This window comes from Oxyura jamaicensis, chromosome 15, assembly GCF_011077185.1.
Source record: "Oxyura jamaicensis isolate SHBP4307 breed ruddy duck chromosome 15, BPBGC_Ojam_1.0, whole genome shotgun sequence".
Taxonomy (NCBI): domain Eukaryota; kingdom Metazoa; phylum Chordata; class Aves; order Anseriformes; family Anatidae; genus Oxyura; species Oxyura jamaicensis.
This window is the reverse complement of record NC_048907.1, coordinates 7,390,769-7,418,583: the sequence shown is the minus strand read 5'-3', so window position 1 is coordinate 7,418,583 and position 27,815 is coordinate 7,390,769. Positions and strand designations below refer to the sequence as shown.

The 27,815-nt window shown below is 43.1% G+C and overlaps 2 protein-coding genes across 15 annotated transcripts in view; one reads left to right on the top strand and one right to left on the bottom strand.

Annotated features, from left to right (window-relative positions):
• CIT (citron rho-interacting serine/threonine kinase) overlaps positions 1-13,562 on the top strand; it is a 74,165-nt gene extending 60,603 nt beyond the window's left edge. For 5 of the 13 annotated variants that reach the window (XM_035340976.1, XM_035340986.1, XM_035340975.1 and 2 more), the window contains 12 exons: positions 630-799; positions 1,452-1,544; positions 1,742-1,877; positions 3,150-3,289; positions 4,152-4,244; positions 6,525-6,633; positions 6,762-6,890; positions 7,614-7,694; positions 8,318-8,396; positions 8,512-8,694; positions 9,348-9,681; positions 10,180-13,562. In XM_035340976.1, the coding sequence (XP_035196867.1) occupies positions 630-799; positions 1,452-1,544; positions 1,742-1,877; positions 3,150-3,289; positions 4,152-4,244; positions 6,525-6,633; positions 6,762-6,890; positions 7,614-7,694; positions 8,318-8,396; positions 8,512-8,694; positions 9,348-9,681; positions 10,180-10,203 (1,571 nt within the window). In that variant the 3' untranslated portion in view covers positions 10,204-13,562. The remainder of the gene's footprint in view (positions 1-629; positions 800-1,451; positions 1,545-1,741; positions 1,878-3,149; positions 3,290-4,151; positions 4,245-6,524; positions 6,634-6,761; positions 6,891-7,613; positions 7,695-8,317; positions 8,397-8,511; positions 8,695-9,347; positions 9,682-10,179) is intronic. The other 8 variants (XM_035340987.1, XM_035340984.1, XM_035340981.1 and 5 more) reach the window with 5 other exon arrangements.
• A 1,485-nt stretch (positions 13,563-15,047) lies between these two features.
• On the bottom strand, positions 15,048-23,734 carry PRKAB1 (protein kinase AMP-activated non-catalytic subunit beta 1). 2 transcript variants are annotated; one of them, XM_035340403.1, is made up of 9 exons: positions 23,663-23,734; positions 23,366-23,418; positions 22,337-22,511; positions 21,324-21,490; positions 19,796-19,889; positions 18,693-18,807; positions 17,307-17,440; positions 16,760-16,828; positions 15,048-16,677 (listed from the first exon to the last, which is right to left on the bottom strand). In XM_035340403.1, the coding sequence occupies exons 3-9, from the start codon at positions 22,499-22,501 to the stop codon at positions 16,600-16,602; spliced, it is 822 nt and encodes a 273-aa protein (XP_035196294.1). In that variant the 5' UTR covers positions 22,502-22,511; positions 23,366-23,418; positions 23,663-23,734; the 3' UTR covers positions 15,048-16,599. The 2 variants fall into 2 exon arrangements, with proteins under 2 accessions (XP_035196294.1, XP_035196293.1); XM_035340402.1 differs by lacking the exon at positions 23,663-23,734 and having other exon boundaries at positions 23,366-23,487.
• Between the last annotated feature and the right edge of the window lie 4,081 nt (positions 23,735-27,815).

Sequence of the window (27,815 nt, the reverse complement as noted above, 5' to 3'; positions counted from 1 at the left end):
TATTAGTATTTTGTAACATACTTGAAGGCATACCTGGTTTATTTCAAATTTCTTTGCTCAGTGCTCGCTATGAAGTGTGAAATTTTGTAATTCATGCCACCATTGTACTCTAACCAGAAATTTACTAACTTAGAAACACTGTGGGGTGTATATACAGTCTCATTATTAAAAAATGTTAATGTTCTGATTTGTATGTATTCAATAGAACTGATGAAAAGATTATGTATGTCTTGACTTCAACATTAAAGGATACAGACTGTTAAAAACAAAGGTTTCCACAAGCAATTTTTACAGATTTTTCTTGAACAGTACAGGTAAAACTTTAGTTGAGTGGCTGGTTTTGTACTTCTTTCCCATAATGTTTCTTTTTTGAATAAAAGACAAGAAATGATGCTTATTTATTAGAGACAGCCTTGTACATATGGTTTGCATACCTCTATCTAATACATAGCTTTAAGTGGCTAGCCTATGCAGGACCTGTAAAGGAGAAACCTATCTATAAATTGTCATGGTAACACATCCTGCTAAATACAACTTCTCTCCAATGACGCTGAAAGGTGTTGATATAAGTCCACTGACAATATTATGAAAACTAATCTAAGTCTTATTCTATCTATACAACATCTCAGATGTGCCATATATCCTAAAATTGGAGTCTCATCCACACACCACTTGCTGGCCTGGTAGAACACTCTACCTGTTAGCACCCAGCTTCCCTGACAAACAGCGCTGGGTCACAGCACTGGAATCAATAGTGGCAGGTGGGAGAGTTTCCAGAGAAAAGGCTGAGGCTGATGCTGTGAGTATAAAAGTTTCTTTTAATAATAAAATATTCTGGGAGGGAGCAGAGTGTTTGAAAAATTTTTTTTTTTTTTGGTATTTGACACACTGAGGTTTAACTGAAGGTAAGTTATTTCTGCCTTGAGATGGACAGTATGAGTAACAGGAATTAGTTCCTTGTGAAGCTTTGTATTACAATAGCCTTCATTAGACTTGGGGCATATAGTAAGAGGACCCCAAAACGATCTCTAATTCCAGCAAACGGAAGGAAGAAACAGCAGTTAGGATGTGGTTTAAATCTAATCCTCCAATGTACCACATGGAATGAGCCAACCTTGAAATAAAAAAAAAAAAACAAAAAGCTCCTTCTTAGGGAGATGGGATTTCCTTTTGTTTCTTGGGGGGGAAGTGTGTGTTTGTTTTTTACTTTTAGTTTTATTTCTGATAGGAATAAGAGGTTAAATTGAGTTGTTTTGTCTCTGGATAGCCTTTTTTTAACATTGTTGTACTGATTACTCTTTATTTTCTGATAAAGGGAGAATTCTCAGAAAAGGAAATCTGTGCTAAACTTTTCTCCCATCTGAAATGATGACTTTACATTGTTAAAATACTAGTAGAGAAAGAGATCAAGATGAACTCAACAAAAAAAAAATTCTTTCTGTCACTTGCAGAAATTGCTTGGAAACTCCCTGCTGAAGCTCGAAGGTGAAGACCGTTTGGATATAAATTGCACAATGCCCTTTAGTGACCAGGTAATGACAATGGTCAGTTGAACCTTACTGAATATTTTATTGTTCTTTCATGAAAATTGTATCTTAACATCTGTGTGTGTAATTGTATACTTGGTTATTGGTTTGTTTTTTTCTTCTTCATTGGTAAATGAAATTACTCAAGCTTGCTCTTGGAACATTCCTTGTTTACCACATGTGCTATTTTTCTCTTTTCCTTATTGTCACTGCAGGTAGTACTTGTGGGTGCAGAGGAAGGTCTCTATGCCCTGAATGTATTAAAGAATTCCTTAACGCACATCCCAGGAGTGGGTGCTGTCTTCCAAATTCACCTCATCAAGGATCTGGAGAAGCTACTCATGATAGCAGGTAGGGGGCTATCTGCTGCCATATATGCCTGCAGTAACTGTGGTAATTGTGTTGTATTGGTAGGAGGAAACTCACTGCCCTTCCTTTAGATTAATTACAGAATTTTTATTTACGTATTTATTTAAATCAGCATATCATCAGGAGTCAATTGCAATGCTTAACGCAGCAGTCTTCATTGGTTTTAGTTCCAAAAAGTGTCCTTATTTTCTTTATCTTAGCACTCTTGGTGTCCATGGATTGGGGCTGCAGTTAACCTGTTTTGTTACATCTCCTTTTATATGACTTTCATAGGCATGGAAGTGGAGCAACTAGGTAATTCAGCTAGGCTGAAATCAGATGGAACTGGGTAGCCATTCTGAGCCCTTTGCAGTTCAGAAATAAAATTGGCCTGTTCCTTCTTCCCCTGCTATACAGCAGGAGGAGAAACTGCAGAGCAGCTGCAGTAAAGGAGGATGAGAACCTGCCTGGAGTGTTCGTCACCTCTCTGGAACTCCACAGAAAGTGATGGAGGCTGTAGAAGGGTCTCTGACTCCGCCTTAGAGCAAACAGTCCAATGCAAGTTTAAAAAGTGTGGAGCTGGTTACTGAGCACATTCCTTCCTAATTTGTACCTACCATTGTTTTCACATAGTTAACAAACTGAAGACCATCATGTGATCTCTGTGGCCTAGGGCTGACAACAACTTTCAGCCTTTCTTGCTTTAAACACTAGTACATGTAACAAAATGGGGACTTGTTAAAGTGCTTGTTTAAGACTGCCTTATGAAAGGAACACTAGCATTCTCTCTTTTAGGAGAAGGCTGCTGAGTCCCTAGGCTTCTTGAGAGAAATCAGGCTTGGTCTGTAATACAATTTATTGGAGCACTTGGAAACCCATTGCCAGTTATGTTGGCACAGAAAGGTTAACGAACCTTTCGCTTTAAGAAGTTCTAAAGAATAAAATAAAACTTCCTTTTGGATAGTGTCCTAATGAGGTCATTATTAATGATGTTCTACCAGACCTTAGCAACACTAATAATCCATGGCTGTTACCCCTGTGGATTTACTTACTGCTGGTTGTGTGGTGTTGTTTTTTTTTTTGTTGTTTTTTTTTTTTTTAAAAGTTTTCTGTTTCACTTTTAATAAGAATTATATTAAATGAATTGTACATGGTACATTGTGGCTGTTACTGTGGTAACAGCCTGTAATGATAAGCCGCTGCTTAGGTAACAGAACAGACCTGTAGAGAACAGGCAGCTTTCCCTTCACAAAATGTAACTACTTTTGTCTGCAGGAGAAGAAAGGGCTTTGTGTCTCGTGGATGTAAAAAAAGTGAAGCAATCGCTAGCCCAGTCTCACCTCCCAGCCCAGCCTGATATCTCACCAAATGTCTTTGAGGCTGTCAAAGGATGTCACCTTTTTGCTGCTGGCAAGGTAGGATAGAGTTCCCTCCTGCTCCCAGACCACCCTTTAGTCTGTACTGAGTTTAATATTAATCAAATCAGCATCTTTATTTCACTGGCAACAAATCCAAAGTCTGTATTCCTGTTTTAAAATCATTTCCTTGAAATAAGACAAATACAGGTGGAAAAGAGACTGAGCTGGAGCCAGTTTGGAGGATCTACTACAAATACAAATAAATTCAGTCAGGATGGCATGATTGTATATCCTAAACTTCGACATAATAAGAAATCCAGCAAAGCATAGCATGCCTCCTCACAGTTGACTTCAATTTTAAGATTTATACTTAGTGAAATTCTTCTGCTATTTGTTCTTGAATGTCATGTAACAGTTTCCCGGTTAGCAAATTTATTTACGTGCTTGTGTCAGTTGACAACGTTTGATGTTTCTGCTAATTCCCACTTTCATTATGGAACATCTAGCCACAGTAAAAAAAAAAAAAAAAAAAAAATCATTAACAATTAATTCTGTAGACTACTTTGATAACAAACTAAACATCATTCAGTTCAAAGAGATGTTTAAGATAACAGCTTGAGGGGGTAACATTAAACCTAACCTGTGTCAGTTTTATTCCTTTTAATGAAACATTTTTCTGTGGAAAAGCTTCTGATTTTTATTAACTTGTTTCAAGTATAAAAGAAATGATAGAAGCAGTTCACATTCTCTTTTGAGTTTGAAGAGCCTTTTCATTATTTCACCACTTTGCAATAACTACCTTAGTACTCTGCAAACTTCTTTTTGTGTTGAGAGAGATTTGGATCTGTTCCATACACTCAGCGTTAGAATTTACTCCATTACCACCCTAACTAAACCTTGCCTATAAACTTCCCTTCAGGTGGAGAATGGTCTTTGTATCTGTGCAGCCATGCCCAATAAAGTGGTTGTTCTGCGATATAACGAGAGCTTGAACAAGTTCTGCATCAGAAAGGTAAGCTTAGTAATGCTCTTCAGTAGCTAAGGCAATTGACACCCTGCACTAAGACTTTGCTTTGCTCTGGAGTGAACACCTTAAACTTTTTGTGCATCCATAAGGACATTTGCTTTCCAGCTAAAATGAGAGCAAACTGCAATGTGCACAGACTAAAAAGAAAGTAGGCAGCAAGTTCCTACACCAAGGGCTGGCATATTTGAAGAGGTGCAGAACAGGGAATTGGGATTTTTTGAGGTACCGGACACAGATGTAATTGTACCCCTGCTTATTTACCCAAGAAAGGCTTTCTTCTTAGTTATCCAGCAGTGTTCTTTCACCTTTATTGCCTTTGGAGAAATCCTCAACAAATGACCTCTCTTCTTTGCAATTAAAGAAGTAATGGGTATCTGAATTTGTTTACTGTTCCAAGGGAAATCAAAGTGTATTTGGTATTATCCCATCACAGGACAGGCAGCTGTTTGCTGATACTGCCCTGTATGTGTCCTTTCTCCTGGCCAGCCAGCAAGGCAGTAAGATACAGACCTTCTATATCTGTGTGTACACCTCCAGTGCGTGGAACCATGTCTTCCTGCACCACTGGTACTGCATGGTACTGGCACACGTATTGCTTCATTCTGCCAAGCGTGGATATGAAAAGCAGATCCACTGCAACTCCTTCAGACCCCCGCTTGCAGGCACACATTCTTTGTGCTGGCCTCCTGGAAAGCTGAGATGCATTTGTTGGAGAAGATCTTGGCACAGACAATGAGGATACCAGCAAACTTGGAACGTGTACAAGCTTTGTAGCGGATATCAAGTCCTGCTCACAATGGAGTACGAGCTGACAGGAAACTCTGAAGATGCACAGCCACCACTCTGCTAGCGCTGCCACTCAGCTTCTCCATGGTGCGGAGTGCCTTGACAAGGGCTTACAGAAAGAATGTGCAAAGGCGTGCTTTAGAAGACAGGTTTTCCTTATCTTCACTGATCCAGACAACTTAATTTAGATCCTAACAAGATGGCAGCAAGCCCAGAATATGCTCTTCTGTGCTGCCAACTAAATTTCCAGATAAACTAGGGTAAACAATAGACAGTAGAGATTAAAGAAGTCTAGATCAAATACATGACTCTGGAGACAAATATTTGAAGTGATCTTTACAGCTTAGGATGGAGGCAAATCAAAATGATTACTATAAGGTTTCTGGGTAAAATGCTGGGCTGGAATGTGCAGATGTTAGAACATCCTAATTTATAAACACATCTGTTCTGTGATCCAATGAAATCCCAATGAATGTGGCAGTAGCCACACATTACTTTAGAATGGAGAACGGCAACTTTCATGAAGGGATTCTGTTTTCTGAGACCTTTCCATGAGGGACTGTTATGGATTAATTGATGCAGCTTGGGGAGCAAATGTGGGTTATGCAAGGAGCCTTATCCTCAGAAGATCTTAGTCTGTGTTGTCAGTCTGGCCTGCAGAGCTTTCCTAGGTATTCAGTCATAATACAAATCTTGGTGGACAGTGTACAGTGTTACTTTGTACAAGGAAGGAAGGAAGACTGTGTATGTTTGTTGTTGTCTTTAATGAGCCATCGAGCTAATTTCTTAGCCATGTTGACAGCGGAGATGCATTAGTGAGTTGATTCTTTCTGTTGGGCAAATCACAGTGGTGGGCATGGCTACTGACAAGAGTTTTGTTCCTTGTGTTGTAAGAGTTTAGGACTTGATTGGGTCAATCCTACTGCAGTTGTCTTAGGATCTTCTGTCTGCCTTTCTAGCAGCTGCTCTGAATCCTAGTGACTTCCAGGCTAGGAAGTGATTGTTTTAGCACAGCTATTCAGGAGTTGGGGCAAATTTAACTGATACACTTCACAGTGACGTCTCTGATTCAACTCTTAACTGCTCAGTCCTGCTCATATGTCATCTCCAGACACACTGTTCAGATGTGCAGTTTTTGGTGTGGCTATGATCTACTATAAATAAGCAGGGAGCCACTCCCTGCTGCTACTGAAAACTGAGCTACACAGCAGAATGTCTTCCAGGATGGTGTATCTTTAAAAAAGAAAGAGTTTCGTTGAGGTGACCTACAATTCTATATTCAAGCAAATGTCACTTGCAACAAAATAAAAACATTTCCTTCTAACGATTACTTTTCCATGTTTTTGAGAGATGGTTAATGATTTTGGGGTTGCTGACTCTCTGTTTTGTAAGTGTAGCAATGTATAAACTTCCAGAATAATTAATAGCTGTAAAGAATTACAGGGAACTAATATTGGTCTATACTTTCCTCTTTTCCAGGAGATTGAAACCTCAGAGCCTTGCAGCTGCATACATTTAACCACTTACAGCATCATCATTGGAACCAACAAGTTCTATGAAATTGAGATGAAACAGTATACGCTGGAGGGTAGGAGGCATTTCCTAAGGAATGCACCAAATGGCCCCACAGATTCTTTTGGTGGAGATGGAAGTACTGCTTGGGGGTGGGGGGGGGGGAAGGTGCTGATCAAGCTGTTTTTCCCATTCTCTTTACAGAGTTTCTGGATAAAAATGATCATACTTTGGCCTCTGCTGTGTTTGCTGCATCGACCAACAGTTTCCCAGTCAGTATCATCCAGGTGAACCCAACGGGGCAGAGGGAGGAATATCTGCTGTGTTTCCATGGTAAGTGTGCTGTATGATTGTATTACACCTGCTCTTGGTTTGTGAACTGTCAGAAGGTACTGTCGGAATAGAAAGCTGAACAGTTCACTTCCCGTGATTTAAACAGTAAGATGCACAGGATGTTGGTGCTACAATAACTGTTCCTGATCGAGCCTGCTGAAGCACTTTTGATCAGCTTGATTCTGGCTTAGAAGTTCTCTGTGCCTGTGGATCAGTTACCACAAATAGTTTGTGCCCAGAAAAGAAGGGATTGTAGTCAGTGTTCAGTGCAGACAGGTGTTTGATCAGCCCAATAAAACATTAGGGGGTTTTCAAACTTTGGAATTCTTGTCTGGTTTCCAAATATATAGATGAGACCTTTTAATTTTCTTGTGCTGATAAAAAGAGGGTGTATTGTTTTACATATAGCTGCTTTTATTAGCTCTCTAGGATAGTGTCCTGGAAATGCACAGAAGTCTTCAAAAGCCCAGTAGCAGCAATTCTGAGCGCGTTACAGTAGGAGTCTCATAGTGTTCCCAGCTGTAAAAACAGATGAAATAATGACCTTACCTTAACTGGTATAAAGAGACCTAGAAGTTAAGTGCCTTTTGGTACTGCAAGTTCTCCTAAATCTAGACAATGCAATGTCAAGGCACTGTAGGACATGCAAGACAGTGAGCACCTTCTCTCTGTGAGTCAATATCCAGGCACTTGCTTATGACATAACACTACTTTTCTTGGCAGAGTTCGGGGTCTTTGTGGATTCCTATGGAAGACGCAGTAGGACGGATGACCTGAAATGGAATCGCTTACCTTTAGCTTTTGGTAGGTGTAGAGGGACATTCGCTTGGATTATGGACATTACTGAAACAAGAAGACACTCCTGTGGGAAAGGCATTCTACACTCTCAGCGGTTTTCTTTCTTCCTCCCTCTCCCAGTGCTCCCAGAAGCTATGGAAATTTTCACAGGATTTAAGATTGTTATAAATCCTAACGGCAGACCACTTGAGGTGTAAACAATGAGGGAAAAGTAAACCTAAGTGATGTATTTCCTTAATGTTCCTAGTCTGACAGTGACTAAACTGGCTGGTGGAATTTTTAATGATGCTTGAAAGTTTCTGAAATAGTCAAGAATGTATCATTCCAGTGTGGATCCTTCGGGCCTTTTGCTCTACCTAATGAATTTTGTGCAGTTAATAGCGGACTTTAATGCCCAATTCATAATACTTCAGTTAGTAAAATTGTTGGGATGCAGGTAGTTTCAGAGCAATTCTCTAAGCTTCTATCTCTCTATTTAGTAATATTGTCTGTCTTATTACAGGAAACCTAGTTTTCCTGTTTTTTCTCCAATGGGCTGCAGGGTTCTGTTGTGTTCACTGATGCTTTTTAGAAGTTTTTAATAGAGAATTTTACATGGTGTTTTACTTGTTTCTATGATGTTCCTTCAGCCTACAGGGAGCCCTATCTCTTTGTGACCCACTTCAATTCCCTTGAAGTGATAGAGATTCAGGCACGAGCTTCTCTAGGGTAAGTAGTTCTTTTTTTCATTATTTTGAACAGTATGTGCTGAAGAATATGTGTACTTCCCAGGAAAATGTGCAGAGTTGTGATTGTAAAGACTTCTTCCTGCAATTTTACCCAGAACTCCTGCACGAGCCCACTTGGAGATACCAAATCCGCGGTACCTAGGGCCTGCAATTTCATCTGGAGCTATCTACTTGGCCTCCTCCTACCAAGACAAATTAAGAGTGATTTGCTGTAAGGGCAATCTGGTGAAGGAGACCAACAATGAGCAGCATCACAGAGGATCTTCTGCTACACGCAGGTATGAAAAAGTCAGCGTGTTGCGGTCCTTGTGTAAGCACACTCACTCTAGAGGGCTTTTACCCCCAAAATGTTTGGCTTCACAAATGTTTGAGGCTTCACAAAAATAACTTCACAAATTGGTGACCTTAGATGATACTGATGTGACACTAAAAATCGACTTTAAGAATCTCTAAATCAAGAGCCCCTTCCTCTTAAAAGAGCATGGATGTCTTAAGGAGACAGTGTTCAGCAGAGCAGATACTTCAGCTAAGTGCATAAATACTGTGGTTGGTAGTGCTGCTGTGCATTGAAAGCTGAGAAACAGAGGCTTGTAGTTCATCTTAACCTGGCCTGAGCATCCTGCAGCTAGTGACAAATTTTGTATGTGAAGATGAATACATCAAATTTTAGTGCACTTTTATATGGAAAATTATGCTACACAAAAAGATGCGGTTTTGTGGCCTGTTCCATGCACGTGATTTACGTTAGCAATTTATTAAGGCACCCCAGCAGTGTTGCTAACGTAAGGAATGCTCAGCTATCAAAGCTTCTTTGCACTTTTCAGCTTGGCCTAGGGAGGTCTGATGATTTTTCACATAATCACTGCTGGCTGTTAGGATAAAACTTTATTTTTGCTAAAAGAAAATTTAACGTGAGGTTTTTGTTGCTCAGCTGTTCGCGTCCATTATTTTTGAATGACAGTAGCCCTAACAAGAGAGGTCCGCCCACATACAACGAGCACATAACCAAGCGGGTTGCATCAAGCCCAGGACCACCGGAAGGTCCAAGCCACCCTCGAGAACCAAGCACACCACATCGGTACCGCGAGGGAAGGACAGAGCTGCGGAGGGACAAGTCACCTGGGCGACCACTGGAGAGGGAGAAATCTCCAGGCCGGCTTCTGAGCACCCGCAGAGAAAGGTCCCCTGGAAGACTGTTTGACGAGAGCAGCCGAGGACGAATGCCCGTGAGTGGTGCCAGAACTCCTCTTGCTCAAGTCAACAAGGTAAGTCAGGCGCTTGTAAACTTCTCTGTTCATGTGACAAGACATGGACTTCAGAAGGGCTGGTGACTGTAAAGTATAAGAGCAAATCAAATCTCACCCCACTTCATTTCTGTCAAAACACAGCACACACAAGTTGTGCAACTCACTGGCCCTGTGAACACCCTCCTGCGTGCTAGTTCTGTAACTGCAAAAGCAGCTTGACCCTGGAACAGGCTAAAGTCCTTCCGATGTGAAAGTGCAGGTGCATTTACTAACATAAATTGAGTTACTGTGGACTTGAGGGGGAGGTCGTTTCTGGAGAAATTAATGCGGGAGCCTGCTGTGATCAGGGTGGTGTTGATACTTGCTGTTGTCAGTGGTTTAAGAATGATGCCACCTAGAAGCAAGTAGGCATGCAGCACTTGCTCAGCAGTAGTTAGGTGATGTACTGCTTCTGGTACCTGTGCATATATGAGCAAAATACGTGCAACGTTAACTGTCATTTTATTTCCCTGCCAGGTCTGGGACCAGTCTTCAGTGTAAGTCTCAGCTAGACAAAGTTATTCATCTTGACCTGCAGGAAAAAAAAAAAAAAAAAAAAAAAAATGAAATATACTGAGTATATGCACTCCATGTCTGCTGCCCAGTTACCAACCAGCATTTCTGGGCCAAAGCTAGCTCCGCATCAGGAGATGTGACGCTTCTGAAGATTGTTCGCATCTCAGTTAATTTCTCTGCACTTTCCTGCACTCCTGTTTTTGCACTTTGTACTACTGTTACTCTTTCAAGCAGTTCATGAACTTTTTGTATTCACTTTATTCCCTAGTGCTTCATCAAGGAAATCAAATGGGACTAGAGTCCCACCCCAGATCTTCAATGTGGTTAGCACCCCTTACCAGATAATTGATCATAGTTCTGAGATGTGCTGGGAATTCCTGGTGGCCTGGAAACAGAAGGGCCAAGGTCGTTCAGTAGAAGGTGTGACTGGATATTCTTTACACAACACACAAAAATTACTTTTGTAGTCTGTTCACCTGCCACTTCTGAGAGTTATTTTGTTCTCACTCAACTTGCTCTAGAGCAGCTCTGGGGAGGGAAGAACCCCGCTTTAAGTGATCCCATGTGCCCTGCCCCAAGACAAAGTGCATTATCTATAAGCTACTGGGGTGTTAAGACTTTATCCAGGTCTTCTGCATGACAGTTCACTGCATGCTGCTGCACCATCACTGGCTGCTCTCTCCTTTTAGGTTGCTTTGCTGAGTAGTGTATTGTACCTCACTTGTAAATTAACTGAAACCTCTAGATTACGCTGCAAAATAATCGTTAATTACTCTGGAAATTTGGCAATGAAGAGTTAACAAGCCTTATTCTATGACAAGAATTACAGTCACAGTTGTGTTCTCCTCTCAGCATTAAACGTGGTCCTTTCAGAAATTACACCACAGCTCCGTCTCAAAGCCCACGAGGAGCCCACGTTCCCCAGGGAGAGGAGCAGCCCAGAGCTGGCTCATCCCTGTGAGCTGTAACTTGCCGTACAATAAGCACCAAATGTCACGGCACGAGAGGATACTCACAATGAACAGCTTTAGCGGTTACTGAACACACCTTCGCCTTCGCTTCTGCGTATCTAACCTCGAGCCATTTATTGCTTTCTATTCTCTTTTGCTGTGAACACGAAGCAGAGAGCAAAAGATTTTCAAAGCAGATTTTTGACCATTCAGTCTGCAATAGCAACATTCGAAGTGAACAACCATGTTCTTTACAACTGGAAAGAGCAAAACTGCATCCAATCTCCCTTGGCCACACTCTTAAAACTTCTGCTAGTCCCTTGCAAGCCCGTGCTAACCTGTTCTAAAAATCCCTAAGAAGTCAAATGCCTTGTCAGTGTCCTTTGGCAGGTTTCATGAATATTGTATTCTGTTCTCTTGTCTGTTGGGTTATTTTAGGTCAGATGATATGGCAGGAAACTTGCTGAAAGTTTTGTCTTCTGGTCTGAATATTTTGAAGGGTCACTGAGATCAGTCTTTAAATCTTTGCATCTCATGGAAGATCTTCAAGACCTCAGAAACGGGCTTGTTGAGTCCTGAAAGTGTATATCTTGTGTCTTGTTCGTGAAATGCTTCCTGCTATAGAAATAGCTCAAAGGACTGTACATATTTACAAGAAACTTTATATTCGTAACAAAAGGGAATTGAATTGGTTTCTACTTTTTTATTGTAAACTGTGTGTTTTTCAACACTAGCTTTTTTGTTTTAATGGTGGTTGTGGACAGCCATCTTCAGACACTGGAGGGGCCTCAGCTTAATCCTCCTAGCTCCCATGAAGAAATATTGTAACATTAAATTGCAACTGAAGCTTGTTAGCATAAATGAGGTTTTAGGTATCTAAAAGTACAGGAATTTTCTTCATTACCTTTTTATTATTGATAAGGGAGGGAACTAGAGGGACAGTTCAAAGCTCCATCTGGAAAGTATTGAACTTTGTTGTTGAACAATAACCAAATAAAACAAATAACTATCTTGACTGGCATGGTGAAATGAACGCTTCCTTCTATACAGAGAAACCCGTAGCCATCCTAATATTGCACCCAGCATTCGAGGCTGTGTAATCTATAGGCGTCAGAGCTTACCAAAGAGCTAACCGTGACTATTTAGCATTTTAATAGTCGTTATGCCCTGAACTAGTAGCATAAGTGGCTTCACAAAAGCAAAGCATGTTCACATGAACTAAAACAGAGGGATCTCTCCAACTCTTTTACTCTAGCAGCAGTCAGCTGCGAACACCTACAGCTAAATTCTGCCCTCACGTACTTAACTGGTGATGTGGGTAGAGGTAAGACACGTGTGAGTATATGGGAAAAGAATGTGGCCCTGCTAAATGACCCGTGCAGTTTGAGCTGGAAAAAAAATCTTAATTAACAATAGTGTGATCTAATGACAGGTTTTGGGATTTATCCCAGCAGAGTACTGGTAGCAAAGGGGACAGATAGTTACTCATCCCACTGCTGTATTATGCTGGTGCTTTAAGGCCTAATAGCTGCAACTTTTTAAGAAAAGCAACATTCACAAATCTAATTCAGATTGAGTACAACCTGCAGAGTTGCTGTACATCTTAACTTACACCTGCTGGGAAAACTTGCTAGATCAGACTTAAATGTAAATACATCTATTTTTAACTGAACCAGTTTTTACAGGGTCTGAAGTATTCTTTCACAGGAAGAGGTTTTTAATATTCACACTGCTGCCTACAGTAACTTAATTTGTCCTCCTACTGTTCAGTGTTTTTGGTTTTGTGCACATAGCCGCCCCCTTACCCCCAATAAAGGGCTTGTTGGAGGGTGTGTGGGAGGGTTACTAATAGCTCCTATTACATTTTGGTCTACATGACATTCTTCATGAAAATGCTCTACATAAAAACCAAGCTGCTTGATTTATCTATTGTGCCTACTATCTGATGTATATGATGAAATGCTAACTTGTTAAATGTTCCTTTATTTCTATTTTACTGTGCACAAAGAATACTTATTTAAAGCTCATTGTTGCAGTCCTATGATGCATGATCAGAATTGTAACAAAACTAAAATAATCCAGAAACTGGTGGAGTAAAAAGAAAATTACTTATTGAGCCTTTTGATTATCAAGAACCCTGCACAAATCCACTTCAGCATGACCACCCCATGTCATGCTGAAAGTTAGGGGGGCGGGGGGTGGGGGAAGGGAGTTCCTGTTATTTATAGAACCTAATGGCTTACTCCAGCATCCCAGAATGAGAGTAACAAAAGGCTCTGCATCTACCTTAAAAAAAAAAAGTGCTCTCCTAGCAACAGCCAAGAATAAACATAACAGCACAGACTGTGAGAGGTAGGAGGGGAATGTAAGCGAGCTAATAAATCCAACGCTTCATCCAGCTTTTGCCTTTGGAGGGATTTGATTCATCCCGTTATACTAAGGGACTGCATGTGTGACAAGCTAATTCATTCACCTGTCAGGCAGACAACTCCTTCCCCCCCCCCCCCCCCCCCCCCACCAGACCCCCCCCCCCCCCCCCCACTTACCTCTGCTTACCTGGGCCCTGAGTCCTCAGTCCTCCTGCTGAGGAGGAAGGGATTTGGGGGGGGCTGAGGTGTGTCAGGGGCTCACCTGGAGGACGGCTGTGGCTCCTGGGAGATGTTTGGTGAAGCCACAGGTGCCAGAGGACACCATGTAACCACCCTACTCCTGGTGGGTGGGAGGGAGACCCCCCCCACACACACACACACTGGCCCCCAGCCTTGGGGCAGCTGTGCTCACCCATCCAAAACAAGCACAGATGGATGTGCTCAGAGAATAATCACTCTTGCAAGCCCCCGATTGGGCTGGGCTGGGTCACTTGCTTAGTCAAAAAAAACAACACCTGGGGCCCTTTACCCTGGGTTCTGAAGGGCACAAGCAAAGCTTTTTTTTTTTTTTTTTTTTTTTGGGGGGGGGGGGGAGGGCAATAAAATGGTGCCAGGTGCACCCCATGTACTAAGTACCCTTTGCCTTCTGAGAGCTTGCTATATTCTGCACTTTTAAAAAACAAAGCACAGTTTTGTACAAAGCGTTTGGCTCTGTCCTGTCGTTCCATCATCTCAGCACTGATGAAAAGCCTGGAGTGAGTCACACAGATATGTAATTAGAAAAAAAATCCACAAAGGTTAGCAAGCGCTAATGAAACCATGGCCATAAATACTGCTCTCTTGCATATGGCAAAATGGCAGTTTTGACTGAACTTACAAAAGGCAATCCTGTTAAAATTCATTAACTGGAACTGTTTCAACCTGCTTGTCATTGCCCTTTGCTGTTCTTTCAATGTGCCTTTTTTTTTTTTTTAAAGCCCTGACCTAACTAGCTTGCGCTCAAAGGCCCCTCCACACCCAGGCAGACTACACCTAGTACCTACCCCAGCCTTAGTATTGTCTGATGCTAATAAACGTACAGCGGGTGCAGGCTGTCCCATGGCACAGCCGAACCCAATGCCATGCCTGGTGTGCCGCTGACACCACAAACCCCAGCCCCCCGCATTACACACTGCCAAGGAGAAAGGCTCAGAACAACACTTTGCTTACACCATGGTTTGCTTTAACAAACACAGTGAGGGGTGGCTTAAGGCCAAGATCATTTTTTTCCTGGCCTGATCACTGGGGCCTGTAACAAATAATCGGACTGTAAGAATGTTGCCTCACAAATACACAGTAACACATGCTTCAACAACTTAGTGGCTGCCAATGGCCCAGCTGCATCTCTGGACAAAAAGCTTGCCCACGCCACCAAGGCATAAAACGCTAATCTGCCACTCACCACTTATAACAAGTAACGACTCAAGGAAGCTCAGGTCACCAGAAACGGGAAGGCTAATAACAGCATCATCCACTTTTCTTGAAAATGTTTTATTTGGTTCTAAAGAGGCTGAAAACGAAAGCAATTCCATATTTCAGAATACCAAATGCCATCCATAGCACACAACGAAGAAAGTTTCCCAAGAAAACCATTGCACTAGACCCAGATCTACTGAGCGACTCAGAATATTGCAACAAGGCTAGCGAACAGACAGGAGGATAGCAAACCACGCTCCACGGTGGTTCCACTGAATGCTGGCTGCTGTGGCTTTCGTCCCCCCTGCTTTGTTCCACGTGCTCTTTCCCTCTGTGGCACTGGGGCTGCTTATCACTGGCACAGGCACTCAGGCACCAGCCCTGAACAGGAACGGACCCAGCAGGTCAGCTCCTGAGATGGGTTCTCTAGGCAGGCCCAAGGCAGGCGAGCAGTGTTGCATTAGTGTTGCATTTAGTTGGGGATTAAACAGACTGTAAATACCACATGCAGGCACCCTGGCATTACTATAATCACTGAGAAAACAGAATAAAATTGGCAGCACTTACCACAGCCCTGGCTTTGGAAGTACCAGGGATTTTACACCTGTGGTCAGTGCTGCTGACAAGGAGGCCCAGCTCCAGCCCTGGGCAGAGGCGGTGCAATGCTGCTGCACCAGCATATTACAGCCGCTCACACCAGGAGTTTGGCCGCTGGGATGCAGGTAACTTACAGTCACCTTTGGGTCGGCTGACAGCAGCTGTTGCTGAAGAACTGATCCCTAAATGGAATATCCTGATTTCCTTACAGCTACCTAACCCAGCTTGAGGAATTTATCAGACAGCAAGGGAAAGTGGTTGCAAAAGCAGATTACTAAGACACATTTATGATTTACAGAAAAACCCAGCCAGTAAAAACAACTGAAATTGTTTCAATTACAGAAATTCCACAGGGGAAAAGTTATATTTCAGCTCTCATGAAGAGAAAAACTACAGAGTTATTCACAGTAGAAAGAGAGCACCCCAATCTACTGTAAAATAAAAATGAACGTGCAAGTGATTGTGTCAATGATTTTGCCTAGAAAAGACGCTACAAAATAATCATCACTCCTCACCCTTATTTCAGCCATACAAGTGTGAAACTTGCTACTGAAATAATTGTGGCTTTGATGCACCTAAGTTATGAAAGCAGTCATGGGCTTGCTTTTGCTGATGATGAGCTCAGATAAGATTCCACAAGAATCCTGAACTCTCTAGACTTTGGGCTGGCTTGTTTATTTCTTATAGTCTGGCTCTCTGAAGGTCCTTAATCTGTTGCTGCCCTCACGTTTCTCAGCCTTATTGAATCAGTGTGTTTTTTAACTGAACTGACAACGGGCAGTGACACCTTTGCCATCAGTCTCGTTGCCATGGAGCTGCCGTCTCCAAGAACATCCAAGGTGGGACTGGGAAAATAAGGCAAATATAGGAGAACCTGGAAGTCTCAGAAACAATATGAAGTTAGAGTTCATTTGCTACAGCACAGAGCAGGAATACATTTGGTAAGAGAAGCATTTTTTTTTCTGAGACTGCACTGGCCCAGAATACTTGGTCACAAAGTACTACGATGTTCATATTGGCTTGTACAGCAAAGTAGTCACGTATTTCTTCTTGTAACGATGCGTAGCACTAAGCACCATCACTCCATCCTACAGGAGATTGAAAACAAGTGAGCATATTATATAGTTATCTAAAACCTGCTGGTGTGAAGTACGTGTCCTGGCCTCTCACCTTGATAGAAAGTGCGTAGAGGTGGTTCAGCATGACATGGTTGGGTTCAGGGAGTAAAGCAGGATCGCACTGGAAAAAAGAGAAAGTGAGACACTGTGAAAATAACAGAACTCACAGCTTACTTGTCAGAGCTGATGGGTGATAAACACCATCTGCAACTAGCCACACGCTCAAACGCATCGTACTGCTTCTTGCACACAGTCCATCAAAAAAAGCAGACAAAGTTTCAGAATGATACAAGATCCCTCCAGGGTGAAACCCTCTGCATCCTCACTGCCATCATGAAACAGATCTCAATTACTTCTTATGTGCTCCTGACATTTAAGTAGTGTTGCAGTTAGGGTTTGGGGGCCTAAAACAGCAATCCAGTTCTCTTAAGTCAAGTAGAAAGATAAGTTGCTTCAGATGGATCCACCTGGTCTTAATATAATATGAAACTTACAAACACAGCAACCACTGTAAGGCTTTTCCTTCAGTCTTCCAGATTTTCCCCCATCCGTTCACACCCTCAAGGCCCTTATTCAGAAAAACAGACTGATGTACTTACAGAAATGCCTGTGTCCTTATTCAAGATGACCTGCAGCAGGTGTGGAGGAAGAATGGGTGGAGATTTAAAGCGCTCCTCTGCCTTACAAACATAGGGCTCCTGGTGGTAAGGTCCTGGAGGTGAACTCGACAACTCTGCCAGAGAGATGTTAAATATTTACTCTGAAAATAGCCTGTAAGAATATCTGCTCATTACAGGTACAAAGTGAATTCTCACATCCATGAACACGTGACCAAAATAAATCAATGGCATGTAAATACATGAGCTGCAGCACTTGATGCAATAAAACAGGATTGGTCACTGCCCAAGAAGTGATTTAAGATGGCCAAAACCTGTCTGCTTTGAGACTAGCTGTGCAGATTTGGGAAGCTGAGTTCTAAGCGCCTACTGCACTCCAGACCTTCACTGTTCTCTCTTCTGCAGCAAACACTTAATATTAAGCACTGAGCTGCGATGTTACCTGCAAGGGAAGTACCAAACACAAAGGAATGCACATGTGAAAGGTAAGTGTTACTGCAGTGCAGGGATAGCTTAATGGAAAGCGCTTTTCAGAATTTAAAGCAAAATAACCAAAGGTTTTTACAACACGTGGGTGGTGCAGTGGCACGGTAGGGCTTCAAGTACTAGAATCTCCTCCTGGATTCTTGTACTGCCCAAGTCTCACTTTCTCCAAGAAGGCTTTGTCCAGGGCTAAGTGGTATACAGCAAAAACAAGCCAAAGGCATCTTCTGCCTCAGGCCCAAAGGACAGATCTGAACACTGAATAGAGTCACGGTCTCTATCCCTACAAAGGTCTACAAAGGACAGCTGGCAGGTTGATTTCAGAGATGACTAAGCTCAATCTTACCTCTCTTCTGTTATACTAGAACCTGAAACATCAGACTAAAGTAACTTTTTCATAGTGTTCTGATCTAAGATATGGATCACTTATACTAAACTGATAGGATATGAGATATTCCTCAGCCTGTAGAGGCATTACCAAGATGTACCTAATTTCTGCCTCCTGACACACAACTTGTAACCTCCTCAGCCCATCTCCTTAGCAAAGCAAGATGCTACTAGGAACAATAGAGGCTGTCAACATTGGTTGGATGTTGTAAGGTACAGACTGATGCACTACCGAGCATGCTAAAAGAGTCATTTCACATTTCACAGGCAAACAGCTATTAAGCACACGACTTCCTCCTCAATTAGATCTACTATGAGCTGTATTGCTCTGCCAGAGGTGTCTTCTTTTGTGCATTCCACATTCTTTCTTTGTGTCCAGAGGGCCTGACAAAAGGGGAGATTAATCTATACTGCTTTAACTCCAGACATAAAGGAAGACAGAAGTTTTAACAGCTCTAAGAAGCGTGATACAAAATTACTATTTTATACTGCTCATACCAGACATGTCTGAACATTTCTGGGAGTCCACCATCAAAGCATCGAATACTTCAAAGTCAGTTTTCTTCACCTGGATGATGTTGTTGACAGTACCGAGCTGGCTGGTTACTACCGGCTGGGAAGAAACAGGATACAAAAGTCAGAATAAAAAAGCTTGCCGGACTATCAGAATTCTCAAATCTATGCAATCAGCATTAACAAGAAAGAAGTGTTTTACTTTTAAAATAGGCTGGTACCAGATAAGGCAGGAGCTCACTAGTGCTCAGTGTTAGGTTAAGGGCCAGGTGCAGGATTTAGAACCAGACAGGGACTCATGTCAGTTGAACCTGCTAGGTCCACATGACCCTTGAGAAATTCTTTGGCTATAAACAAGGCAAGGATTAGGTTTGGGCTAAAGCTAACAGTGAGTACAGAAGGAGCTAGGCTTTACTTTTAGCTTCTGCAGGCCTTTCAGAGCCAGGCTGGTGTCTGATAAGGTTGGTATTGCAAGTGTACTGCTAAAGCTAGGACTGGAGACCAGGACAGAGGGTTTAAGAACTAATTTTACTGTGAGGTAAATTCTGCAAGATTTACCAAAGCAGCAAGAAGACAGCAACCACCAGTTGTGCATTAGTTCTGAGACAGGTAGGGACTGCTGTGTGAGACTGGGTTATCGCTCATTTTATAGCAGAGGAGGAAATGGCCTGCTAAGTTTTGGCACAACTGGCACACTTACTGGACGATGGAAAGTTTTAGACCAGCAACATCAACTTTCTGGCACAGACAGCAAGTGTTAGCACAGGGGGATTTGGGCTGTCAGCAATGCTACAGTGCTTTAAAAGATGATTTAGGACCAGACAAGAACAGCTCACAATCTCTTAAAATGGAGACCCAAGAGACCTTGTCACCCATTTGTTACAACATCTCCTGTCCTTTGAGGCCGTCAGTCTGGTGCCACCACCTAGGCCAGCAGGGATCAGAACTATCTCAGCAGCTTAAACAATCCATTTCTGTTAATAAATGCCTCCTCCCTGAAAAGACCAGCTACCGGTGCAGAAACCCCTCAGTTTCCCCTCTTCAGATGCCTCAACGATTAAATATAGCAAATTGAAGAAAGCATTTACCTCCGAAGGATCGTGTGTCCACTGCCCATCCACAAAGAACTTGTATTGGTGCTCTCCCTCCGGCAGGTCCAGGATCGCCACAAAGTTGTTGTGACTGGAATTTAAATCAAACAATCTCTCCTAAAATACTCTGAGAAGTGCATCAATACATAAACTACAACAAACGTCGTAACACAGAATACAAATCTCCTTAATATGTGAGAACTTAAAAAGGCAACACCACGTTTAAGAGACTCTCTGATAAAATCCAAGGTAAATACTCAAACTAGAATTAACGTTAATAATAATTTCTTCTGTGACAGCACATTCAAAATCAACACCCACAGTGCTGAAATCCAGGAATTATTTGCACTGGGCTTTTTCAAAGTCATTCTCACACCTTTGTGTTACTTGTTAGTATACAAGACTTCATTTTATCTGCAAGTCTCCTGTTAAGGAAACAAGATCAGCTTACTTATATTGCCTTGTCTTTCCATATTTGTCATCACAAATTGCATTTCAGAAATGAAATGAATGAACAGCAACTGGAAGATGAAAGCAGCAACTCAGTACTTCTGAGGCATTTTGGGTTAGAATAGCTGCTGCGTAGCAATTTTTATACTCTTGTGCTGTGAACTTCCTTATTCTTCAGGATTCTTTATAGGCATCTCAAAGAAGCTGAGAAACAGTTGATGCTATGTGAGCAATTCAAACAAGCCATGCAGTGCCAGTATTGCTCTCTACTTCTGTTCAAGTAGGGAGCACAATGAACTCTTCTACTTCAGCATATTTGATTCTGTAACACATATTTTTTTCAGCCTTTAAAGAGGTTCAGATACCTTCTTCCCCACAGTATGTAACCTGACAAGAGATGAACCTGCATTTTTCAGATTTTGTAAAGAACTGTTTTTGGCCTTCTTCCAGATTGATTTCACCATTTCCCATCTCCTAGGCTTTCTACTTAGAGAATGACTGTAATACTGCTACAGTACCCTTTTTTTCCATCCAATACCATTTATTTCATCAGGCCACCATGCTCCTCCCTCTAGTTTCCTAAGAGATTAAGGCACTTCTGCAACAATTACAATGCAAGCAGGCACCCACTGAGATGAGAAACTCCAGAAAATGGCAGGAGAGCAAACTGTCCCAAAGCTGGACAAAACCCAATCATGTGACAGGAAAGTATATGTGCCATGAGAGACACAGCTTAAAAGAAGCCTCGTTTTACATACCCCAAGTCCATCCCAGACAGCAGACTCTGCGCAGCAAGAACTGTTTTGGGTCATTCAAACATAGCAAATGGAGAACAAACCTCTCCTTAAACTTGACACACAACTCAGCTGTCATTCCCAGCCATCCAAAAGTCAAAAAATGAAGAGAAACTCAGATTCTTGCCGAGAGCTCGAGGAGAGAAGCTGCAAAGTGGTAGGCACTATACTGATCCATATCCACGCGCTATACCAATCTATCAGCTGACTATCTTTCTCACTTCTCTAAGCATTCCCAGTCCACAGGGAGTATCATTGACACTGGAAAAATAGTTTATTACCTCCTTGTCAAAGGAATTTTACTCCAGTTGTTGAAGGACCCAGATAAATAAACTTCTTTCCCTCCTCCAGTCCAGCGAAAGACTGTTGGTCGAGCTTGAGTGGGGGTTTTATCGCTCACTTCCAGATCTTGTTGCCAAGCTAGGAATTCCTCTTTCTCCAGTGGAGCCTACAAGCACAACATTTTAATCAACATGAATTCCTTCTTGGCAGCCTTCAACAGCCAATATTTCACTATACATATTTTTGCACTTAGGCATGATTCTCTCAGCTATAAGTCTATATGTAGTTTTCGTCAGAAGAACATTAGGAAGTGGGCATTTCTAGATACTGTTCATTTGCAAGGATTTTGCAAAGCTGTTAAAGCTTTCCAAATTTACAGAAAGAGTGGAAGGCAAAATAACCCCCCTCCGGGAAGCCTAACTTAGGTTAAAAAGAGAGATAAAAGAAAGACAATTAAGAAGAAATACACTTACGAAGTATTTAGATTGCACAAATGTGGTAGGCACAGAATTTGCAGTTGGATCCAGAAAGGTTAGAAGTTGTTTACAGGACACAGCTTTGTACAACAGTAAAAATCTAACAGTGTAATTTATTGTTAGATATTCTCATGAAACACATTGCACAGCAAAAAGTTTCTACCAATCACCTAATAATGAGCAAAAAAGCAGTTAACAGATCTTTTAATATGGAAAATAATAGGTTAAACATTGGGGTGACTGCAAGAGCATTAAGGATTTGAAGGAATACGGGTCACCGCAGTTAGCTGGGCAAAAGCTGAGACAGTTATTTTTTTTTTTTTACAATTAATTCTTGCTGAAAAACAAGACATTACACATTTTATCTGTTCGAATATCAATGGTATATCTTTCCTTAGTGTGGGAAGCGAGGGAAGCAAACAATTTTGCGTGTAAATTCAGTTACAGAATAACTGTAGGTTGCTAACAACTGTGTGGCATTACAGCTGGACGGGGTGCCCAAGCCAGTAATATCAGAAGACAAGAACCAGCCATACCTTCATTTCCTCTGAGTGGAACAAGTCTGCATCTTCAGGACTATCCATTAAGATTTTTGGTCTATCACCCTCTTTCGTACTGATGGCTCCTCCTGAGTTGTCACCTCGGGATGCTTTATGCCCATGACGCTCCAGTCCAGCTCGCTCGCTGCTTGTGTTCCCCATTTTTAAGGACCTAAAAGAGCAGAAAAAGCCAGACTGGCATACGTACTTTTGAAGCCAGAACACTATTAGGCAGGAAAGCAGGATCATCAGTAGTCCTGGCTTCTGAGTTGAAGTCTAAGAACCTCCATTAACCCAATGTACTAGCATCTCAGAACAAGAACACTGACAGTAAATGACGACTTTTAACTACCCTTGAATTGTGTTACAATTCAATATCCTAATATCCCTGCAAGACTCAGCCACTCTAAAAGCTCAGCAGGCAGGTAGCTGTCACTGCAGCATTTGTATTCTCTCTTCACAAGCTGAGTGCTTGTTCTGTCTTTTGAAACACCCATACATAAAATGTTCTACTACATCAGTCAAAACATCAGCAGAACTTAACTGTCAGAGCACTTCAAAAGCAGCCTGTTAAAAATTGGACTTCAGCAGAAAATAAAAAGTTAGCTCTGGTGGTGACCTGCTGAAGGATCGTTACAGCAGCTGACCGGGGCTCGGAAAGCACAGCTGGCACGGCCCCACTGATGAGGCTGCCTCCAGTCTCCACTCTTCTCTGGGACAACCAGGGCCTGCTGCGTGGGCAGCAGGACAAATCCTCCAGGTCCAGAGCCCAAACCCTCCAGCTCTGGAGCCTGCGCAGCCCCCCAGCAGGGAGAGGGGTGACAGTGGGTGCTCTCTGCCTCCTGCATGCGCATAGCCCATCCCACTGAGAGGTGACAGATGGCTGCGGGGCAGTAACTTGGAGATGTCCCAGGGGGCCACGTGAAACCATGCAAACAGGGCCTTGTGCAGAGCATCCAGGATGCATGTACGTACACAGGCCACTGCCCCTGCAGCCTCCTATTTCAGACGGTGCCTGACTTTTACCTGTAGAGATCTCAGCTCAGTCCTACCCTGAGACCACTCTCGGCGTGCCGGACCTGGAGAAGCAAACAAACAGCAGAGAATTCATCTGGCGCGGTAAAAAAAAAACCACGGGGGAGCGTGCCCACGGCAACGGCCCCGTGCGGCGGGGCGCACGCTGCTGCTCCTTCAACGGCGCCGGGCGGGGGCTGCCCCTGCCCGGGACCCCCCCCACGCCCCCCGGAACAAGCGGCAAGGTCCCCCCGGAGCCCCCCGGCCCCCACAGGAGCCCCCAGCCCCCACAAGACCCCCGGCACCCACCGCCCTCCCGGTCCCGGTCCCGGTCCCGGCCCCGCCGCCCTCGCTTCCGCTTCCGCGTCCCCCGCCGCCGCCCCGCGGAGCTGCCGGGCCCTGCAGGCCGCTGCTCCTGCCCCGGGCTGCCACCGCCGGCTCCCGGCTCTTTGCCGGCTTCTTGGGGCTCTTTTCCCCCTCCAATCTCCACCACGGGGTTTTAGAGGCGGAGGGAGCGAGCCCCGCGGTGCTGAGCTAAGGGAAAGGCGCTGCTGCTCCTGGTGAATCTGGAGCGAGAGCCGGCTGTGTGAACACAACTGAAGGAGTGTAAGCCAACAGCACCCGGCTCTACTTCCCACAGAGAAGGTCCTGAACTAATAAATGTTTCCCAAATTAAATTATACATGTGTATTTCTCTAATGTACTTCTCTATGCACTTCCAGCTGCACTCTCTCCTTTTACCCTGGACTCTCCATCTGCTGCCGCTGTCTTCTACTTTTTTGACAGGCACAAAGCTGTGAGGGCTGTAAGATCCCGGGTTGGTAGTTCTCGTCATGAGGGAATTGCTTTTGTTGGTGGTGCTGTTTTGTTTTCTTTTATTATTATTATTGGTTTGTTTTTCCTTAACCAGTCAATGCAACCTGCAAACAGACAGAAGGTTTGCTACCAAATCACTCTATCCTAGCGGCACGCTGTGGTGTGGTGGGAGGAATTCTGCCGGGACAGACGGATTCACCGCGTGCTGCCCTGAGTGCTGGCTCCTGCAGCATGTTTTGAGGAACAGCTGCTGCTAATTTGTCATTCATGGGTGGAATACCTCTGCACGGGACAGCCTGTCAGAGGGGCTGAGAGGGGAATGTGTGTGGGCAGCTCTTCCCCAGCTCCCGCAGAACAGTTACACTGCTATAAAATGCAGCTGTTATTATTTTGATATTTAACACAGCTTAGCACTCTTAAATTCTTCATCTCCAAACCTGTTTTGTTTCCCCAGTTCTTTTTTTGGCTGGCACTAACACACAGGCCTCTGCCTGTGCTGGTTATGTCTGTGGAGCTGGCTGCGGTGCAGGCTGGAGATACAACTCACGCTGCCGTGTCCTGCCCACCACCAGCCAGTGGGACCATCGCGATGACCTGCACCACAGCCAGCCAGACTCATCGCACGCAGAGGTACATTCCCGTTAGGGCCCATTCTCTGCTTTGCAATGGTTTTGTTATGTGTAAAGAGCGCAGACCAGTAATGAACTCTGGATAGGGACTGCTAATAGCTCATGAGACTGTCATTAAGTGGTTTATGGTAGGTCCAAGCATCACTCAGTTTAAAGTTTTGCTATTAAAATGTCGTGGTTTCTCCCATGAGGAACCGCCTCATGGTGTGCTACATGCCAAAACCTTTGGGAGTTACTGTGGATAGGCCAGTGGCAATGGGCACAGACTTCTCAGCCTCTTGGTAACTGGGCTTCAATGTTGCTACCTTCTCCTCCCTCTTATCCCCATGACTGCTTTCTCCAGCTGATTGTCTTCCCCCACTGCCACAGCTGGGACAGATGGGAGCAGCACAGTCCTGGAGGAACCAGCCTGTAACTTTTTGTTTAGTGCCCGGTCCCCATGAATTATGAGGGCTGGCTGTCTTTATACCACAAACAATCAGCCTTACATGGGTGGCTGCCCAGTAAATCATCACCCCACCTCCTCATGTGCATGTCTGTATGTATGGCCCTCACAAGCACTGGGGTATTGTTTTCTCCTATCAGCTTGAGTGGGAGCCCAATTCCCTTACAGCTGTTCATAAAGGAGATGTGGGAAGCAAGAGATTAGCTGAAGACATGCCATGATGGCCTGGCAAAGATCATCTGCCCACTGATTTTCTGGAACACAGGAGTTTTGCTCCTCCCTTTAATAGCATCTGTGATTTCTTGCCTCCTTTCATGCTCTGCAACCTGAAGGGCATAAAAACTCATCTTCTTCCACTTTATCCAGGACATGTCTGTCTCCACATCCCAAAGGAAGACTACGAAACTCCTTTTCTACTCCTGCCCCTTTACATACCTGTCTTAACCTTCCTTTTGTTACTGCCAGATGGGGAACAGGCTCACGTTCTTCCATCAAAACTTCTGTATTTCCTGCATCACAAATGAGGTTTCTGGTTAACTTCCCTAGTGAGCATGTCAGAGGTGTGACTTGCTACTGAAATCATTTACTGTGACAACTGTTGACAACTACCAACTTTGGTTTCCTAAACGGACATACTTTCAAAACAAAGGACTTTCACTGAGAAGAATTAGACAAAAAAAAAAAAAAACTTTCTTGCTTCTTACACTAACTGTGAGCACAAGACAATCTTAATCACTTTTGCCTTTAGCTATTAGCTTTCCATCAGCCAAATGGAGATGACGCTAGGCTGAATGACTACTGCAAAATCTTTTAGTTAAATACAAATAAAGAACTGAAAATTATTTTGTTTGGCATATTCAGGACCCAGCTTGTGTTAACTACCCACATTTCCAGGAAACGAGTACTCATCTTAAGTAAGCGTTAAATTTAGACATCACAGAAAACAAATACAAAATTACTTTGGTATTATTGATCACAACAACAATTTGAATACCCTAAGATTTATGGTTGTCTGCTCAGAAAAAGAGTGGTATTATGGAAATTGCATGGTGAATCACAATGAGAGTTTAAAGTGCAAATGACAGCTTCAAGGTAATAAAAAAAAAAACGTGGGAAAATGTAACTTAATAATTTTAAATAAGAAATTCACTTGAAAAAAAAATAATAAAAAAAAAGAGCTCAGTCCTCTTTCAGATTTTCCATGACCCCATAAAACAATGAATGCTTTCTCAGGTGTCATGACTGTGCTATACCTCTGCATATGGCACTGGGAGGTTCTAACAGGAGATGCTTGTAAAACACCTGCAGGATATTAGGAGTTAGGTGGTCTCTGTGTTATTTATGATATCACTAGCTACACAGAATGGTCAGCTCCTTCTTCCCTTACTCACATCCACCTTCTTTAATAAAAATGAACTAGCCCTGGCCTATTAAAACTCACACAGAGCATCCTATACAGAAATTAACTGTAAGGGATTTTGGTTGTTGGTTCATAAGATTATGAGACTCAGCAGACTTTGTCAAAGTTCTAACAGTCATGACAGAGCACTTTCCGTGCAGTATTGGCTGAGGAGTCAAGTGAAGTGTCACATTTACCACTGAGTCACTGTACCCTCTGAAGGTGTAACTTATCATCTGTCTTCATCAGATAACTCATATTTAAGAGAAAATAAGGGCCAAAAAAGAATGGAAATGATGTCAGGAGAGAACTGTATTATGGGTACATATGTCTTTGATTAAATGGGGTGAAGACAACAGACTTGTAGGCACAAAAAGTCAAAGCTGAACTCCTGTGCTATCCCTGGGGAAGAGAGAGCACTCACCAGCCTGTGCTCTAGGTCAAAATCCCAGTTTCCCTGTTTGGGTTATCTCCTGGAGCTAGTTAAAATCAAAAGGCAATTAAGCCTGCATCACACACTGGTTGAGATATAAGTGCATGAGGCTGCTACAGCTGACCACTACCCCTCAAGCTGCTGTGCATCCCTTAATTTCAGTGGATTGTCCCCTCCTCTTACCCCAGAGTATGTGTTGAAAAAAGTGCAATGGCCAAAACTCTCCAACTGTGCAGTTTAAAGTCCTGATCTGTTGGTATCTGGCAAAGTTCTTTTTCCTTGACATGACACAAGCTTCTTTAGCCAGAGAGACATAGCAGCAAGCTAAGTGGAAGCTCACTCAGCTCTGCAGCTTGATATGACAAAAACAGAAGAGCTATCCTCAGTCATGAGCTGGTAGATCAAATTCAGACATGACACAGACTACATTAAAAAGGATATATGAGCAAGTGCTTCTTGTAGCTTCTGTGCCACAGAGGCAAGTGAGTTCATTGGTGGCAGCGGCAGAACTTATCCTGGAGCTCAAGACAGGAAAAATTAAGCTGCAGAAACCTCCCCATTAAAATTCTTCCTATAATCTTCCTTCTTACCCTGGGCTCCTAAGTTTGTTCTTACACCTTTATAGTGGCTGAGTGATCCGTCTCCTACCGCCCTCCTCCATTTAGGTCACTTCTGAATTTAGCCCATTTCACCAGGTTGCCAGGGAGTGATGCAGAGGAAGTCGGGCGGCCTCCTTAAAG